Source organism: Ammospiza nelsoni, chromosome 1 (assembly GCF_027579445.1).
Source record: "Ammospiza nelsoni isolate bAmmNel1 chromosome 1, bAmmNel1.pri, whole genome shotgun sequence".
Classification (NCBI taxonomy): Eukaryota; Metazoa; Chordata; class Aves; order Passeriformes; family Passerellidae; genus Ammospiza; species Ammospiza nelsoni.
In genome coordinates, this window is record NC_080633.1 from 69,646,539 (window position 1) to 69,666,291 (window position 19,753).

Genomic DNA, 19,753 nt, shown 5'->3' on the forward strand with positions numbered 1-19,753 from the left:
ATACTAATTTAACTATTTTTTTTCTTTTGCTCCACCTTAGTTTTTCTGCTTTTGTGTGCTTCATGCTGCATAAGTTCAGGGGAAAAATGGCCATTATCAGGTTGTTAGGAAAGTAGTGTAGCCATATTCTGCCTAAATACAATCACTGATGTAAAATACACTTTGCTGCTTTTGTCAGAAGCCTTCCCAGTAATTACTCTAGAGAGAAGACCAGGAGTGACCTGTGAGCAGTTAATAGATCAAGCATTTGCATGTAAATAGTGTTTGTTTGATTTATTATTTTTGTGATGCACTTTTCAAATAATAGCTGGCAAATGTGGCTTTTGTTTCGTTTTTAAATTCAGGTGACCTTTTTTTTTAAATCCCCCCCTCCCCCCCAGCTTGCTTTTATTTTCTCCTGTCTTGCATCTCTTTAGGAAGTTGCTATTCAGCAGAGTAAGGCAGAGGTCAGGGCAGGCCAGGCCAGTGTGGGCAGCTGAGGACACCGGAGCTCATTGTGTATGCACCAAGAGAACTCATGCACCCTTCACAACAGGGCCACGCTCCTGCCTTAAAAAAAAAAAAAAAAAAAAAAAAAAAAAAAAAAAAAAAAGCAGTAGTGAAAGCCTTTACCCCAGAAAACAGACCTAGTCTGTGCTCTTGGTAGGCATTATTTTTGTGATGCTTCTTTATAGCTACATCTTCTCCTGCTTTTATTGGACTTGTTGCCCACTGATCCGGTAGCTTGGAAACAGTGGCTGCTTTGGCACGCTTAGGTAGGTGTTCAAACTCCAACTTAAGGATAATTGGGAAATAAACAGTGCCCTTCATTATTGTCCTGTGCCAACAAGGGTATCAGAGGCAGCATTTGTAAGGCTTGTTATTTCAGCATTGCAAAGAAAAGTTCACTTGAAGCTGCCCAGAACTGGAAGGACATGGTGGGGCTTTAGTTCTGAAATGCAAAGACTCCACAGCTGCTGATGCCCAATGATTTTTGTTTAAGAAAATGTCTTAACGTTTAGGACATCCATCAGAAAAATCTTAAATATTTGAAAAGGGAGTGGAGTTGAAGATGGATGAGCTGACATAATGTCCTAGCTACTGCATTCTCAAACTTGCATTTGAACAAACTACAAAAGACGACCCATGAAAAATGAGTTTGAGCTTCAGTCCTTTCCATGGCTTTTTAGGTATGCATTGCACAATGGGAGCAGAGCCTGTAGCTGCACGAGTGCAGTCCTCCCTGTGGAGGGTTCTAAAAATTAACAGAATCTTTAAGTTCTTCAAGAAATTTGCTATCATGCTTGTTGGGGTCAAGCTCCATGTTGCTCCCACTTTACATTCACATTTTTAACTGGGAGGATGTTTGGAGTATGGAGTTCTTGGTTCTTTTGCCCCAAGAAGATGAAGGGAAGCCTGGAAGAAAAGGAGGAACCTGTGCTGGACTTTAGGCAGGTAGTTCAGCGTTTTTATAGCTCCCATAAATGTAATTAATAGTGTTCTGCTCTCCAGAACATCCCTCAGAATATTTTAGTTCACAAGTAAATCTTCTCATTCTCTTCAGTGAAATGATAATTCTGATTTGATTTGTTTCAGAGCTGGAAAAGGAAATCACCAGGAGACCAAAGAAAGTCTGCATTGTTAAAGTGGTGGGAACAAGGAACCTGTGGAAAAACATCGTAGTGTTGTGTGTGAATTCGTAAGTGCAATCTCTTTGTTTAAATATCTGTGTGGTCAGTGAACTGGAGCAGCAATGGGAAGTGATGAGGGAGCTCCACTATTTCCTACTGTGGGACCCTTCACTAACATCTTTGATAAATGATCCTGGGAAAATACCAGCTGTTGCAGGGAACCAAATTTTTATGGCAAACATGGAGGAGCTCAGTGGCTCTTTCAGGCAGCAGAGCTGCATTTTCTCAGGTGCCATGCTGCAGTTGTGTTGCTGTCACCAGTGGTCTGGTGTGGCCATGTGCTGATAAGTGCTCATGCACACTCACATGTGCTTTGCATCCCAGGTGGGAGTTTGGAAACTATTCCTGCCCCAGGAGCACAGGTTCAAGTTGTGTACATCTGACAGGGCTATGGTGCAGAGGAAGATGGTGCTTGCCAGTAAATACAAGTTACTCCCTCGTATAACAGCTGTGCTTGGTGGGTCTTCAAAGCAGATTACAAAGTGCCTCAGCACTCTCAAATTATGTGCAGGGGGTCACAGGGGGAATGTGCAGTCTCCAACAGGACAATGTGATGCTCACCTCCTAAGGCTTCAGTTTGGACATGCTCATGTGGGCAAAAACAAGCATCAGCCTGAGGGTTTTACAGGTTACAGGTTCTGAGATCTTCTGTCCAGAACTGACACCTTGTAAAGAGGAAATACATTGGCTTGCAAACTCTGGAAGGGCACCAGCAGTGCATTTTCTAATTTTTCCATCTTGTAAAATGCCCACTTGAATTTTTCATGGTTTTCTTTTCAAATGGGAGGTGGGGCTGGAGAAGGCTGGGAATCACCTTCCTCTGCTAGGTTTCAGAGTATGTAGTTCTCTTGTGGCTTTTTCTTCCTCACTTCAGGGCACTGCTCTGCAGCCCTCACTGCTGTTAGCAGGCTTGTGGATCAGTCAGCACCCAGAGGGGACAGCCCCCATGCTGGGCAAGAACCCATCCAGAAGCACACAAACTTCAGGGGTCAGTCTCCAGCATAATTTATTGCAGAATCCACTCTGGTTTTATGAGTTTTGTGTCTCTCTTCCACCCACCAGTGAGGGACTACCTCTGTTCTGAAAGAGTTCTTTCCTCTTAGGCTCACCAAGTACATTTGGTAGACAGTGTTAAATGTATTTGTGAAAACTGTTTGCATGGGCAATTCTCCCCTCCTCCCTCACCCACATCATTTGCATATTTGGAAATTCCTTAAATCAGATCTAGGCAGTCCAAAAAATAATTTCTGGCATTAGCACATGAAGGCTGTTTGCATCCAAGCAGAGCATGAAGCAGATGTACATATGAGGAAATAGATTTCATGTTTGTTTTTAAGGAGTGGAAAAAAAATTAATTTTACTTCTGTTACTCCTGTTAGACAGGGCTGTGCTAAATTTTTAGTTATATAGAAGGAACCTTCTGCAGGGAACAAAAAGAAATTTGGAAAGACAAGGATTCAATTTTAAAAGTAACTATTCTGAGCTGCTCATCAAGTGAAGAGAATAGATTCTTAGGGAACAGCCTGGAAAGCAAAGTCCAAATGATTAAATAATTTACTTTATAAGTCATGGTCTCAATAGCAACTTCTGCAACTGTATTTGCATGCATAGAAGAGAAAGACAGAAGTAAAGCTGATTAACTCTGCCCTTTTATTACTACTGTTTTGCTGATTGATATTTCTCTTAGGGGAGGAGTCAGCTATAATCTAGTTATTCAAAGCAAATGTCAATTTTGTGTAACAGGAAGCACTTGTATTAGGTTTTTATCAGGGGCAAGGTGTTTGGTATTAAGGATGGGGTTTTGAACTAGAACATTGATTCACAAGTTTGCAAGAAAAGCTCCTCAGGCCGTGGACTGTCATGCACTCAAGGTCTGCACAGCCCCACAGCTGTTTCTATGCTTATTCGGATACTCAATTTATACTGACAGAGCTTCAAATTCCTGAACTTCAGAAGTATAGAAGTGTATCAGTGTAATGCACCTGCCTTTTTTTCTTTTTTTTTTTTTTTTTGTTTTGTTTTGTTTTGTTTTTCTTTTTTTTGGAGACCTGGATCTGTGCCTCCCACTCTCTCAAGCACTGTTAATTTGTGCCATGAGATTTGTCTTGTGTAAGTGCCAGGGACAGGAGGTTCTTCCTGGCAGAGGAACTTGAGCTGTGATGGTGCAGTTGAGAGCACTGACCTCTCCTGTTGCATCCCTGCTGCTATTTTGTGTTTTGTACCACATCAGGGGTGAAGCTGGGGCTTCTCATCAGACTTTTGTACCTTCAGCCCCTTTCTCTTTCTTCCTTTTTTTCTTTTCTATTTTTTGGAGGCACAGGGTGAGACAGGAGAAGGATGTGATGGTAAGATGTTGATCAGTGACATTTCAAAGAAATTTTTTAAAGAGGAGGAGACACATTGTTTTGAAGGGTGGTGTGAATGTGTAGACTGAATTAGATCTTGTTGTTTCATGATTGTAATAATCATTGCAGCACATAAAACTTCAAACACTCCTTTCTCAGGGGCTTTCAGTTTTAATGGGCTAGCTTGGGAAGTGAGCTGTAATGCTTGTATTTAGTATGACCAAATGTCACAGGCAGGTGGGTATTCCTGGTGTTTTGCTGTCCAAGCACAGAGCTACTTCATCACAGCAGTGCTGGCTCTGTACTCTCAGCAGGTGCACCGGGAACGGAGAGATGTGCTCCTCTGGGAATGAGATTTCTCAAATACAATGGGAAAACCTACCATGCACTAGGAGTTCTAAAGTTCCCCATGCCTTGATCATACCATGAGCAGCAGCTAAATGAATAAAACCAGCAAATATTTGGCTGAATGGAGATTTTTTTTCTTTTGCTTCTTTTTATCAATGCTTATTTTCACAGTAGCACCTAGAGATAAGTCTCTTAACTTAGGGTGTTGTATTCCTGCATCAATTCCTCCCCACACTGAATAACACTGCAGTGTGTGTTCTGCCCTCTCAGCAGTGGTGTCTCTTGCCCTCTCCTGTTTCCCCCAGGCTGACTGGTTATGGCATACACCACTGTTTTGCAAAGAGTATGATGGGGCACGAGGCGAAGATGGCGATTACCCACAACTTCTACGCGGACTACTACACCATGGCCGGGATCGCGCTGGCATCCTGCCTGGCCATGTGCCCCGTGGTCGGCTTTCTGGGCAGGAGAGGAGGACTCCTGCTCTTCATGATACTCACAGCTCTGGCATCGCTCCTGCAGCTGGGCCTTCTCAACTGTAAGTTGGAGATGAGAGCTTTTCAGTACCATGCAAGCTTGATATGCAAATAAGGGACCAGGAAATACCGGCATTTCCTTTGCCTGTCCCGGATTTGTCATGTGATACACCTGCATAGTTTTAGAATCTGAGTTTGTTTGAAGGTTTCCCCAAACACTTGTTTCTCAGGCTCATTAACAAAAGGCATTGTATTGTGGATGATTCCCATGGTGAAGCTTATTGAGCTTTGGTGCTGTATCTGGGGTAGTCTCCAAGAAAACAAGCAAGGAAACAAGAAACGCTTTCAATTTTATTTTGGTGAAACATCTGCCAGGGAAAGAGCTGTATCGAGATTGGGAAGGCAAAATTTCCCACTCAAGTCAGCTTCCCAAGTGGCCTCCAAACCATGCAGAAGTTAAAGCAGTAGGTGTATGTCCTCTGCCTGCTCTTAGCATCTTGCTATGAACAAGTAGTAAAAAGGTAGCGCAGAAATCATGCAGCTGAAAGACCCCGCTTTTAACATACTGTACGTATAGTCCATGTGAATGTATACCCATGATTTTGGAAAGTGACACATTTCAGATGCACACAAGCATTTCAGATGGCTGTTCCTGCAAAAAGTGAGTGTTCCACCTCTTCCTTTGCAAGCAGTAACTTTTGTGTGGCCCTTTGGAGCTGTTTCAGCTATTAAAACTGCTATAGAAATATTCCCTTTCCTTTTTCCATTTTATTTCATTCACCTCATTTTTTGTTCCTTGAGGAGGTTGAACTTGTTCAATCAGAGAGCTGTTGAAGCAGAGGGAATCTGGGATGTGCTTTGCCTCTCTCACAGTGTGCAATCATTAGACTCCTGTCCCATAAAACCCCACCCCAAGGAAGGAGGAAGAGGGTTGAGACGTACTTTGGACAAACTGGATGTGCGACAAATACCAGAACACTGGCTATTGCTGGTTTTAATTTCTATGTTTAGAAATAATTGAGGGCCTTAATAAGAAAGAGCTTTTTGCATTGAGGATGGAAATCTTTCACATTCTTGCATACTGAGGGCAGCTCCAAGCCAGCAGGAATTGTTCATATTTACAAATGCCTCTGTTACCCAGAGGCATTTACTAAGTTCGCCTTTAGCAAACAAGCTATTTGTAGGAGTATAGGAGGGAAACAGGGAACCTCTTTCATGTAATGGAGGAAACTCCAGCATCATGTGTGTTTGCTCCCAGCTTGGCACAAATGTTTACATTTCCTTTGAGCACATATTTATCATGTCCAGCAATGCTGGCTGAGAGTGGGAGAAGCCCTGTGACTGCACCCTCACCATGTCTGTTGATGGACTGAGACCATTCACATGCAGATTCACACTGTGCATGTGTGCAACCTCCCAAAGCTCCATGTTCTTCTGGGGGTGTCCATCAGGGTGTCTCTACACTGAACTTGCCCATTTTAATTTTTGTTTTCAGGATGGGAGATGTTTGTTGAGGCTGTCAAGGCAATAAACACACTCTGCCTAGCTGAGAGACGGTGTGTCAGAGCCCTTAGTCTGCTCCAGAGCCACGAAAATCTGGTTGCATTTTTTCAAAATAAATTTATGAGGGAGGTGGGAGGCAACACCCTGTAGGACTCATTACAACCTTTTCCATAACAGGTTTAGGTGGTTTTGTGAACCAAGTTGCCAGAACTAAGATCAGGCATGGCTTTAGGTGCTTTGTGCTACACTGGCACTCTCAATGCAGTGCCCTTGTCAGCCTTTCTGACTCCACTCTTTTCTTTGTGAGAAGAGGAGGGAAAGGCAACCTCAAACTTCAGAGCAGCTCACCCCACTCTTGACCATGGCCACCTCTTCCTTAGAAGAACTAGACATTGTTTGGAGAGAAGTAGTGACCTTTGTTTATTATGAAATCTGTCACAGCATCTTGCATGCTTTAATTTAGCATAATTTGGGTGTAATAGGAAAATGAAATCAGAATTTGAGAATGGTGAGAAAGGGAGATATTCTGCACCAGCCACAAACCTGCAGCAGACCATGAAGCTCTCCTTGTTTGATCCCTCCTCTGAGCTCTGGAGTGTCACCTGGAAAGTCACAGAATCAGGATGGGAAATGAGGAGCAGAGCTGTGCCGAGCTCATGCTGATGCCCTTCCCCTTGCTGCCCAGGCTGCCATGTGCTCCTGTGTGGTTAGTGTGACACAGGGACCATCAGCTCATGCTTTTGGAGAGGGATAGGTCTCCCACCAGTCTGACAGCACTGATGCCCAGATTTTGCTGTCTAACCCAAGCTTCTTTTGGCCATTCCCTCAGGGCTGCAGCAGGAGGGCATTTTCTCTTCTCCCCCTTCATTAACAACAAAGAGGCCTTTGTGTTAGTCCCAGTGGTAATTCTGGGGCTTTTAAATATGCTTTACTGCTGGTTTGTTATCACTGTCTCATTAGCATGCTGTCCTCCAGCTGAGATGTGCCTGGAAACAGCATGTCCTATCTGGTGGCCAGGGAAAGATGGGAAGGTTTTGGCATGGGAAAGAATTGGGAGTCAGAGGGTGGGGCTAGGGTGGCATGTGGGATTTACCCTTGTTTTTCAGATAAATAAACATATAAAAACTGTATGTTCTTGTTTCCTCTCCCTTTCTCTTTTTTATCTTTCTCTGACTTCCATGGTCTTGGATCCAGTGATTGGAAAATACAGTCAACTTCCAGACTCAGGTATGGTTTACAGACAAATCTGTATCATGTGGGAAGCACTCCCCCAGGAACAGGTAGATTCAAAACGCCACACTCAAAGCACCCAGAGCAGAGCTGCTGCCACAAAGGGGTGCAGGGGGAAAGTCCTTCTGTGCATGCCTTGAGACCCTACTGACAGGCACGCCTGCTCATCTGTGCTCAGCCTCTTTGTTTAGCATCCCCTCCACATAGGCTGCATGTCAAGAGAAGGTGCAGAGGTCCCCCAAGGTTTGACACACAGGGTGAGGCTTTCTCAGAAAGTCTCCTTCTGAGATGCAGCATTCCCAGTTCAAGAATCTCAGATTTTCTTTTTTTTTTCCCCCCCCAGAAAAGAAAAGGGGACTAAAACACCTTAAGGACTCTTTAAATAAGGGGAGTTAAACACCTTAAAAGATGCTTTCCCAAGATGAAGTTCTGTAGGAGCAATGCAGTAACAAACCTCAGGGGAACAAAATGTACCTTTGTGTATCAGATTTGATGGACCTGTCCTTGCCCAGTTTTTCCAAGGTCTGTTCTGCTGAGCAGCCACAATTCCCTGAGGGGATCAATGGTGTAGCCTCACTTGCTATGCAAGAGTGGCCTGAGACCTGTGGTTTGCAAGATGCTGTGCCCACATCCTCATCAGCTGGCAGAATTTGCTCTCTCACCCAGACTTGGGGTGCATTGCAGAAAGAGCTTAGCCCTGAGCAAGCTGTAGCACATTTCAGAAGATGTAACCAAAGAGCTCCCAAATACCTTTTGCTCTCTTGACAGCTGATATATTCAGCAAGAACAAAAGCAGGTGTTAATTTTCACTGGATCCCAGCCAGACAGTCCCTGCTTGGGACTGCACAAAGCAGTTCTTTCTTCAGGCAGGGCTTGGGACGTGTGCGTGGAAAGGTGAGAGAGCACAGGCTGCAAAGTGGCAGTCCTTTCCCCAGGGCTCCTGTCAGGCATAATGTGTCCCCTTGTGTGGTGCAATGGTGTCTGTGAGTGATGTGGCCTCCTTGCTGGCCAGGACAGGCCACGTGAGCTTGTGCAACCCTGGTCAGAGATGCCAGCCCTGCCCACAGGAGGAGGCGAGCAGGGATCCAGTGAGAGATGTGCTGTCATCATGGCCAGAAACAGTTTCCTTGAGCTTTGTTTAGATTTACTGGGGTTTCTGCAAGTGCTTGATAGACACTGTTTGCTCCTGGAACCCTTGCTGCCATCCAGCTGTGAGAGGATTGAGCAAACAGCCCTGGCTTAAGGAGTGCCTCGCCATCCTTGGCATCAGCTGTTCTCGCCCACACTTGTCAAGCTGGGAGTTACAACAGAGGTTGCAGACTGATCTCATGCAGAGGCTTAGCACAGAGATGGGAGCACTTCTAGCTCTTTCCTCTCTTGTCCTGGAAGCCTCTTCAGTGCCCAAGCCCCACTGCACAAGATGTTTGGCAGCTTGAGGAACACTGCCTGCCTCTACTTGTCTGTCAAACGTGAGAGGAAAGACGCTGGTGCCTAAAAGACTGACCAAAGGGTTTGGTTTTTTCATGGGTTTTGCCTTTTCTGTGGTATCTGAGCATAAAAAAATCAGAGATCACTGCCATTTATTGGCATGACATTATGGGTTTTTTCATATGTGTTTGTATCTCAGGTGCTTGGAGAATGGATTTTATAAATACCACTTTTAAATTAGTATTACAAAATTACTCCAATTTCTACTGAGGGAGAAGAGTAATAGAAATTTCTCTGATTGTTTTCTTCCTTAGAAGTTTGACTTCATTCTTACTTTTTGTGAACACACTTGTCTTGCCAGGTATGAGTGACAGTGTCAAAGACAAATTCTCTGTTGCATTTTCCATCGTGGGTATGTTCTCTTCGCATGCTGTTGGAAGCCTCAGCGTGTTCTTCTGTGCTGAAATCACACCCACAGTAATCAGGTGAGACTGGAACCCCCTTCAAGAGATGGGGACAAAATTATCCTCATTTAATTGATAATGGGCTGTGTAACTTAACACATTGTATGGGAGCACATCATTGGAGACCTCACAGCAACTTGGGGGCTGCTTTTTGCGGTGGCTGCAGTCAGTCTGTGCAAGTAAATGCATATCTGTGTATAGAGAGGCTTTGTTTTCTATGGCTCCACCTTGTGTCTTGTCGTGGTGATGATCAGCAGGCCTGGCAGCACATGAATTGCAGCTTGGTAGGGACTTAAATACTCAGCTGAAGCAGTTTTTGTGGTTGAGCATTGTCATTGCTTCACTAACGCTGCAGGGTTTGTTCAAGCAGCAGTTGGGTGAGTCTGCATCTTGGTATTAAAGGAGGAATTCCATGACTCTGCACAGGTGCCAGCAATCCCTGCCTGCATAGGACAGGTTAATCAGGACAGCTGCAGGGTGCTTCAGTGGAGGGAAGGTGTTGAAACATGTGGTTTAAATGCTTTTGGTGCATAGAGGTTCTCTGCAAGCCTGCCTCACTGCCTTAATTGCAGACAAAGCTGTCTTTCTCTTCACAATCAGACCTATCTTAGCAGAGGCTCAAAGTTTTTCTAAAGAGGAGCACTTTCATCCTGGGAAATAGGAGAAATCAGAAAAATTATCTTTGTTGGAGAGTTTCTCACAACACATCTTTGTATGGTCAGGGGTTTGTATAATTTTGTACATGCACTGTTATCTTTCACAGCACAAAGGTTGTGCTTCTGTGTTCTGGATTATGCTTTCAGCAATGCCACAGCAATTCAGGAGTTTGCTCTGATTTCACTGAATTTCCCAGGAATGTAGGTCATAAGGGTGGGAGGGAGAGAGAGAGAGTAGAGGAAAGAGGATACTTTTATTTTGTCCCCTCCAAATTATATGCCTTTTCAACTACTTTGCAAAAGTATTATTGCAAAACTGTCATCTGAGTAGCCAGAGTCTCCTTGCTTCATGGTCTTTTTTTTCAGGCTATCTAAATTTGTGAAAGTATTTTGTGGATAACATTAATTCCACTGGAAAAGGCAGTGTGAGGAGTAAGATTATACAGCAGCCTGAAACACTAACAGCTGTTTATTTATGTGTGTGTCAATCAGTTTGGTGGTTTTATGCCTTTTTAATTTTCTCCTTGGCTCTGTTTGAAAGACACACAGATAAGGAATTGACCATGTCAGCCAGAAGAGAATCTGCCAAGTAGGGTCAGATGTGCAGTCTGAACTTAGCAAGCTTTTTTCCCTTAAATCACTTTTGTTGCTACAGGCAGGGGGACAAAATCCTGGCTGGGAGCCAAAATTCTGCTTCCCCTGACTCTGCTGGGTGACACCACAGCTAGATATGCCTCAGGGTCCCTGTTTATTTATAGAAATGATGACACTCTGCACTGCTTTGTGATCCTACCACCACAATAAGATCCCCTCAGGACTGTAATTAGGAGGTGTAACTCAGGACAGTGCATAAACCTGTCTCATGCAGAGGTGGGTTTAAACTGCCTTCTGTCTTGCCTTTTGGTGGGATCTGGCTACTCCCTCATAATCTGCTTTCCAAAATGCCACCCTGGATGCCTTTGGGAGTTGGAACTAAATGATCTTTAAGGTCCCTTCCAACCCAAACCATTATATGATACTAATATGCTTTTGGTTACATCTCAAGGAACCTTAAGGAATAGGAAGGCAAAGAGAGCACTGAGACTGTCTCTGGGATTTCCCTGATCAAATCCATTGTCTGCAAATCTCTGAGAGTGGAAAATAGCACTGCCATTACCTGGGGTAGCCGTGGCATGATAGCAAACCCACAGCACTCATCCATCTCTGCTGCTGTGGTGCTGAGATGAACAATTCCAGGAGGAGAACAGCCAGACCCTCATCACTAAGAGATGACACCTGCTCCAGCAACATGAACATTCCACACTGTCATGTGTCACAGAGGGGTCCTTGGGATCTGCGCACTGCCCCCCAGTCTCTTGGCAGTAGGCAGGAGGGCTTTATCAGGAACTATCCTTATTTGTACCTGGGACTTCAGTGCAGACCTCCATGCAAATGCTGAATTAAAGCACCAAGTGTCACTGATAATCCACATGGAATAATCTTCACACCCTACAGCCTGCATGTCTACTAAATAGGAATAGGCTGAACAAAACACAGCATGTCCTCTCCTCATCCTCCACATTCTCAGTTATTACCAAGTGGAAGATGGTTCTGGCTTTTTCTCCCAGTGCCCTGCTTTTGTGCCCACCCAGCCAAAGAGTGGGCGGGATGGCTGAATTAGGGCTTTTTCCCATCAATAGCTGCCTCAAGCTGAATTTCCAGTTGTTGAGGAAACTTTCCTTTGTGACCACCCGGGAGCCACTTGGCACAGTCACCTTCACACAGAGGTCTGCACCAGCTCACAGCCTCTCCTCTTGGCGTCCCATCCCCCAGGGATCAATCTGCAGCTGACACCACACCTTGCCCACCCAGCTACCAGCACTGAATGTATTTCTCAATGCAGTGGGATGCAGGGCTGTTTACTGGGACCTGAATAAGGCCTGGCTTCTCAAAGGTGGTGCTTGCTCCATGAGGCCAAGGGTATGCTGGTGTATTACTTGAATCTCTGGCCTAGGACTGAGTGCACAAAATATCCCTTATGGCTGAGGAGGTTTCCAGGGACTGACTTTAAGAAGTGGCTGAGCTGGAAAACCTGGTCTGGTTTCAGTTCACCTGATTCCTGCTTTGTGCAGGAGGCTGGACTAGGTGCTCTCCCAAAGCCTCCTTTAGCCTGGGCATCTCTCTGGCTCGCTTGTACTCTGAGCCATGTTGTGTGTTGACCTATTTGCTCTATGCAGACATGGCTGTCTGAAGACAGGGGTAACAAACCTCTGCTCTCCTGAGGAGTGCTGAGAAGGACAAGACCCTTCCCTTAGAATGCCAGCGTGGATGTCTTGCTGCTCTCTGGCAAAACACTGAGGTAGCAAGCAAGGAAATTCTACCCTATGAGCAAGCAGGACCTTTCTGAGGACAGAATTTTGAATTTTGTGATTTGCCCATGTTAGTACCATAAACCCCATGCAAACCATCCTCCCCAGTGTCAGTGGGGGAGCAGGAGTTGGGAACGTGGTCCTGATTGATCATCCATGGGGCCATGCCATAGGAAAGCCCCCCCAGAGCAGGCACTGGCAGGCAGAGGTGCAAGGGAGAAGGCTGGGATCACTGTGGGTGCCAGCAGCCCTCGCACTCCCTCTCCAGGCTCCACTCTGCATCTGGAGAGTGTCTGAAGTGCAGACGCTGGCCCCTGCCATGGAATTCCTTGTGCTGAGGAGGAGCAATGCCCCAAAGCACTCAGAATGTTTTTCTTTTCCACTTCCTGCCCCTTGTCACCTGCAAAAATGGTGTGAATCATGAGCTTGCTGCCTCTTTTATCCTATAGCTGTTTTCCTGATGTGCACGGACACAACAGAAAGTTCCTGAGAGTATTTTCAATTTTCTCTCTTTTTTTTCCCTTCACATTTCACATCTGCAGTGTAGTTAAACCTTAAAGAAACCCCTTTTAAGACACACACTGAAATGCACTTTCAAGCCTTCTTCTGCCAGGTTTTGATGGCACTGGAAAAAGTAATGCCTACTCTAATTACTGACGTCATACGGAAAAACTTTCCCCCCCCCCCCCCGTAAATCTGAAGCCACTTGACCCATAAATGACAGAGCCGTCTTTGTTGCTGCCTTTTCCCGTTTTCTTTCAGCTTGCTTGGTGTCCTTCTACAGCAACATTTAAAACTCACCTCAGGTCCTTCTCAGGGGGGTTGAGATACAATTTAGCGATTGCAATCACTGATGTAAATGAGCCAGGCTTTTGTTGCTCAGGAGCCAGCTTGGAGAGAGATCTGCCATGCATTTGGGACTGGTTGTGTCAATTACTCATGTGAGTGTATTAATGAAGTTGCAGGGAGGCCAGTTGCACAATAGTTGCATTCAGCTGGGTTTCTAAATTGCCACTGGAAAGCTGGCAAGTTTTTAATAAGGGCTTTTGCAGCATTTGGGGAAGTCACTGTTGTCTCTGAAAGATGCTTTGCTGAGTCTGAAGAGTTGGAACATACATATGTGAATTTTTGATCCAGTCAGTGTCCCAAGAGCATCTTTTGAAACCCATGTTTGCTGTCCTTCAGCTGTCAAGCAAGCAGCAGTGGATTTTGGAAAGGATTGAGTGAAGATTAGCTTTAACACTGTGGTTGGCTGAGTGAATTTGGCATTTGTAGGTTTATTTGTACAGTGATTTCCAGGATGCTTAATAGTCAGGGAAGCTGGTTTTATGCCAAATATTTGACATAAAGCAGTCCATTTGCCCTCTGCAAGCCGTCTTCTGTAAGGGCCAATTGTTGTTGATAGTAACAGTTCTGCATTGGGCCAGGAACTGAACCCCTCTGATCTGCAGAGGGTTTGGGAATAGATGGCATCTCCCAGAGGAAGTGTAGGAAGTGTGCTGCCCTCACAGGCTTGGTAGGGAAGCAGGGTGCCAGTGATTAAACTCACAGGGAGGTCTCCCTCTGCAGGCAGCAGTCTTTGGAAAATGAAGGAGGAGCTGCCACTCTCACAGATTTTGTTAAAATGAGTCATTTAAGGACGACCCTCTGCTGGCAGGAGACCTCAGTCGTGTCACAGCAGGAGGGTATGTCCTGCCCCAAAGAAACACCTGCAGTGCCACTTCTGCGTGGGGACACCCAGCAGAGACAGCCCCAGGACTGTGAGGTGTGCCAGGCCTCCTGCACCAGCCTCTGGAGAGATGCTGATGAGCAAGACAAGGAATTGCAAGAGAGTTTGCTTGCTTAGCCAAGCATCAGGAGAGAGCACTGAACTGGCCTTTCACAAGCAGCGTCTGTGCCTCTAGCTGGAGGAAGATGAGTCTATTTTCACACTTTTTCCCCCCCTGAAAATTATGCATTTTGTTACATCTCCAGAGTGTTGAGAAGTTCCAGCCATAACATGATTTCTTGTAGAAAATATTCCAGCAGTCCGTGTTTGGTATAATGGATTTTAAAGTCTAATCTCCTGCCTCCACTGCTGAGTGGTGCCAGGTACTTAGAGGCAGCCAAAATTGACTTCTGCACTTACTGCTCCTTGGTGTGTCTGGTCTAAGTGGAGAAGGGTGGCATGCTAAGCAAAATCTGGTTTTCCCTCACTGAATGTGAGAATACTTAGAACTGGGAGTACTTTAGAGTGCTGTCTACACACCCACATGGTAAAGCCTCTCTTTTTCCTATGTGGGGGAGCTAAAGGGGTGTAAAATGATACTTGAGTGTGATCATTTCCCCCTGTGCTTGTGCTTGCAGGGGCGGCGGGCTGGGGCTGGTGCTGGCCAGCGCGGGCTTCGGCCGCCTGACCGCCCCCATCATGGAGCTGCACAACCAGAAAGGTTACTTCCTCCACCACGTCATCTTCGCCTGCTGCACACTCATCTGCATCATCTGCATCCTGCTGCTGCCTGAGAGCAAGAACCAGCACCTGCCTGAGAACATCCCAGACGGGGAACACTACACGCGGCAGCCGCTGCTGCCGCACAAGAAGGGCGAGCAGCCCCTGCTCCTGACAAACTCTGAACTCAAGGATTACTCTGGCCTCCACGACTCGGCAGCTGTGAGCGACGGCATCTCCGAGAACACCACTGCCAACGGCATGAAGTAGATGTAACTGGGTGGATTTTTTCCCTTCTCCTTTTTTTTTTTAATTATTTTATTTCCCCGTCTTATATTTCTTCTCTTCCTTTTGTATTTTATTTGATGCTGTTGTGCGGGAGGAGTTGCACTTTGGGCAAAGGTGTTTTGCACGGATTTTACAAACCAGTGATGGAGCAGACACAAACTTAGAGGAATTCAACTCTGCTACTAAAGCAAATTTTGGCATCTTCAACAGTCATGCAGATTACTTTTGAAAAGTTTTGGGGGAAAAGACTCATTTGAGAAAAGACCTGGCTGGCAGTAGCCCTTCAGAACTCTTTTTTTCCTGCCATTAAATATGTATATTTATTTTGATTTATTCTCAAGAAGCACTTTATTTCCTTTTCCCTTCATAGATCACAAAAATGAAGCCATCTTTTAAGAGGTGCAGCCATTCCAAGAAAGAAACCATGGGGGGAGGGGGAGTGTTGTTTTCTGTTTTGTTTTTGTGTTTCTTTAAAGGAAAGAGGGATTCACTGCAAAGTTGAATTGACTTAAACTTAGACTTGTGCAACATTCTTCTGCCTGTCTAGAAAGTCCAAGTGCCCAGATTGCCTGCTGTGTTTGTATACAGTAAAAAAAAGAAAAAAAAAAAAGAAGAAAAAACAAAGCAAAACCTGTTGTGACTCAAACTCTGACTGCATTTTAGGCAGCTTATATTTGTCTTTATAACCCATGTGCACTTAAAATTACTTTCTAAATTAGTCCTTTTTTGTTTTCACTGAATGCATTGGAGAAAATCCTACCCCACCAAGCTGATTTTTCAATGAGAATCAGCTTTCTGCATTTTAAGAATATATTAATCTATTTTAGGTGGTTGCCACCGGTCCTTAATTGTAATGTAGATGATGCAAATAATTTGACTAATGATGCAAAAATGAGTTTTGTCTAGAATGGTTGTAATTATCAGGAGGCCTAGGATCTCTGACTGCTCCAGGAAAAAAGCATAGACCAGCAGTGATAAATAATAAGGAGCATGGGAAATTATCTATATATATAATTATTTACCTTTATTCCAAAAGGCAGCATAGCTGGGATATCTGCTCCTGGGAAATGAGTGTCCTGGTATTTATTGTCCTAAATGTTTTTAGAGCCAGGGTTTGTGTTTTCAATTTAAGTGGGAAAACTGCTTAAATAACTGTTGGAAAGGAATTAATTGATAGCCTGTGAATAATGACTTACTGAGCTGTCTTGCGCTCTTAGAGATGTGTTCTGGTTCTGACCCAAGAATATACAATGATTTCACCCTTATTTCCTCACTTTCCTGACTGCTCTTGTAAGATTTTAGTTCAGGAAAAAAAAGTTCAGGAAAAATTTGATTAATTCTACACAAAGCGAACATCCAGTTTACCTCCTGCTGTGCAGATGGCACTTTGATAGTGGCCACTTGACTTCTCTCCTCCAGCACCCAAATTATTTCCTTTGGCCATTGGCTTTTGGTTCTCACTCAAGAGAATATTGTGAGGATCTAGTTCAATGCAAGGACTCTGTAAACAGCTTTCTTGCATTGTAGTTAACTCTCCCCTCTCTCCCTCCCTGTTCTCCTTCCTCACTCAGGCCATCCATTTGTGATTGCTCGGTAGTGCAGACATTCAAGCAGAGCAGCAGGATGTCAATGTTGTACTGACTGTCTGTATGATTGCCACTTTGTTTGATGTACATCTTGCATTCAGAGGCAGAAAAAGTGCTCGTTTGCACTCTCCTCCTGTACCTTCCCTCCCCCTTCCTCCCTTGCTGTATATATTGTCGATTAACTACTGTACCTAACAATTTCCATCCTCCATTAGGCTGCCAATGTCCTCTTACAGCTCCCAATAAATCAGAGATCCACGCTCCCCAGCAGGCCATGCAGTAAGGTAGCACAGCCTCAGATGCTGACGGATGCAAGGGGACAGGCAGACCTGCAGAAGCAACAGAGGTGGTTGCATCCAGAGTAACAATGTTGTCCTAAAGCTGCTAATTTTTACAGAGGATGATGTGGACATTTGGGTTCTTCTTGAGCCTGGTAAGAAACACTGGACGAGTTGATGGTAGTTTTGCCCAGAGTTACACTACTGGGTTTTTTTCACCCTTACTAAACTTGCTGTGACAGCAAGAGCCTGATCTTCCTTACACTCAAGTTTTATTGTCAGGCTTGAGTGCGGCTGCTTCTTTTTGTTCTGTGCTGAGACCTTTGCAGTCTGTGTTCACCCGAGGAAAGAACCCAGCCCTTCCCCACTCGTGCAGTATTCTCACACCAAATTTGTGCAATACCTTTTTGCCTTCGATGCGAGATGCTTGTTGCAAGCCACACACATTCGGGGATGAAAGAAATGGGTTCATGACAAAAAGCTGAAGAAGCAAAACAAGGCTTCAGGGAAGAGAGAAAGGGCCTGGGAGAGGAGAAGGTGTGAGCACAGAGGCAGAAAGCAGCATCTGCCATCCATCGTGCTGTGGAGCCAGGGGCTCCTTCCCTCGTGGTCTCCTTGGTGGCCCGTGTGCTCAAGCTGCAGTACAGCTCTTGCAGAGCATCCAGGCCTGTGAACCCGGCTGCTTCCAGCACTGCCAGTGCTCCTGGCGAGCTCACTGCTGCTGTCCACAGCGCTTTAGCGGTTCCTACTCTGGTGGTTGCTCTCCGATGACAGGCACAGGGAAAAGAATACTTGTTTAAACATATCAGCATTTAGACAGTAAATACATTAGGTGACAGAAACATGCAGCAATTTTTTTTGTTGGTTTTTTTTTTGGTTAAGAAAAAAATCTTAGGAAGTTGACTTGATTTGCTGCTTTTTTGCTTGAAACCAGGTAGTCGGTACTGATCTGCAATGAAGGGAGCCCCAGCTTCTCTAGTCAGTCTGGCCCTCTGCCTCTGTCACAACAATAAAGCAAAAACTAACTTCCTGCCTTGGCAGTTCCAGTTTTGCTCCTTTTCCTGAAAACATGAACACTTCTGTGATGATTATGTTCTTCCACACATGCTCATGGAGTTGGAAAGCTTTCACTAAACCTCCTCCTGTGGAGGAGCCAAGAACCAGGTGATGTAGCAGGGCAGAAAGGAAGCGTGGGGATGCTTGCCCTGCCTTGTCTAGTCCTGCAGCAGGACAGGGCTCTCTGCTGGAGTCCCAGCCTGCTGCACTATTGGCTCCTTGGCCTCATCTCCTCTGCAGCCATCACCAGGAAAGGCTTTTCTCAGGCGGCTCTTTCTGGCCACCACAACAGGGGAAGCAGTCCAAAGCTGTCCTGTCTATTTTTGGCCTTTTTCTGTGAACCTTCAGTAACCTCTAAGCCCATTAGTAGATTTTTCTTTGGGTTTATCATTTAAGGGCTTTCTGCATCTTTGTAAGTTCAAACAAAAATGTGAAGTGACATTATGCTTGATCTTGGGGGTTTTGTCCCCCTTTGTAAGATTTCAGTACTGCTTTTGTTGCCAGACACACTGCAAACAGATAACCCTGTTTGCAAGTGGTTTGTGGCCACTCTGAAAGAGGGTTGTGTGATTTACTTTTGGGTTTCACTGAGCAGGCTTTTTTTGTTGTCGTCCTTTTTAGTGGAAGTATTTTACCTAACTGTTGCCACTTCCTGGAGACAAACACTTTATTGGTCACCAAATTGGAAGCAGAAGTGCCATTAACTGAACTCTGTGAATGTCAAGTTGCGCCTGTAGCTGGCACATAAGACAACACTATTGAGTGGGGGGATGATCGCCCCCCTGTCACTTTTTTTTATTTTATTTTTTAAGAAAAAAATGAAATTACAAACCTCATTTTAAATGTGTTGTGTAAAATGTTTTGGGAAAGGAGTACGGTGTGTTTTGTCTAGTGGGCGAGATCTCCCTCCCCATTTCAGTTTCTGATGAAGTTTTAAAGAATCGTGTTACTGTATGTTTTGATCATGAATAGTCTGGTGGTGCTTCCTCATAGCACAAGCTTAAATCAAGTACTGAAAACAGTCTTACAAGCTAAATGTCTGCATGATGTTACATCTGTTGTACCTACTGAGAAGAACTTTGTATGTAAATGTACAGAATAAAATGATGTTGTCCCATCAGTTTGCTCTCCCTGGTCTGGCTCCCTTGCAGTGACTTCTCAAATCCCCCGCAGCAGCTGATGCCTCAGCAAATAGCCCTACCCTGCCCTACAAACAGAATGAGCTGTTTGTAAATCAGGCTAATTAAAACAGCACATTGATTTGCAAGTAATTATCCTTTACAGTCAATTACAGAAGCATAGTTGACTCTGTTTCCTCAGTGGTGTAAATTGAAAAGAAAATACCCTTCAACAGTTGCTTTTTGCTATTCTCATCTTGAACTGCAGCCAAGGACAAGCAGCTGTTCCTACCAGGTAAGGAGGGGCCCTCTGCACCCACACCAAATCTGAGACATTGAAGCCACTGGGTGTTCAAACTCTTTTGGACAAGAGACTCAGCAGCTGTGCCTCCTACAGCAGCAGCCTCTCAGTTACACGTTTTAATTGCTGATTGTGGCACCACAGCAAGGTAAATCCATCACTTTTCTGTAGGTGCTTAGGACAGCTGTCTGGAAGCAGCACCAGCAGTTTAGTTTAGGTTTGTATCAGAA

The 19,753-nt window shown here is 44.9% G+C and overlaps 1 protein-coding gene across 2 annotated transcripts in view; it reads left to right on the plus strand.

The window, feature by feature from the left end:
- Positions 1–19,224, plus strand: part of SLC22A23 (solute carrier family 22 member 23) — a 108,781-nt gene extending 89,557 nt beyond the window's left edge. For both annotated transcript variants that reach the window (XM_059470931.1, XM_059470939.1), the window contains 5 exons: positions 1,576–1,678; positions 4,669–4,901; positions 7,537–7,569; positions 9,362–9,485; positions 14,815–19,224. In XM_059470931.1, the coding sequence (XP_059326914.1) occupies positions 1,576–1,678; positions 4,669–4,901; positions 7,537–7,569; positions 9,362–9,485; positions 14,815–15,166 (845 nt within the window). In that variant the 3' untranslated portion in view covers positions 15,167–19,224. The remainder of the gene's footprint in view (positions 1–1,575; positions 1,679–4,668; positions 4,902–7,536; positions 7,570–9,361; positions 9,486–14,814) is intronic.
- The last annotated feature ends 529 nt before the right edge of the window (positions 19,225–19,753 follow it).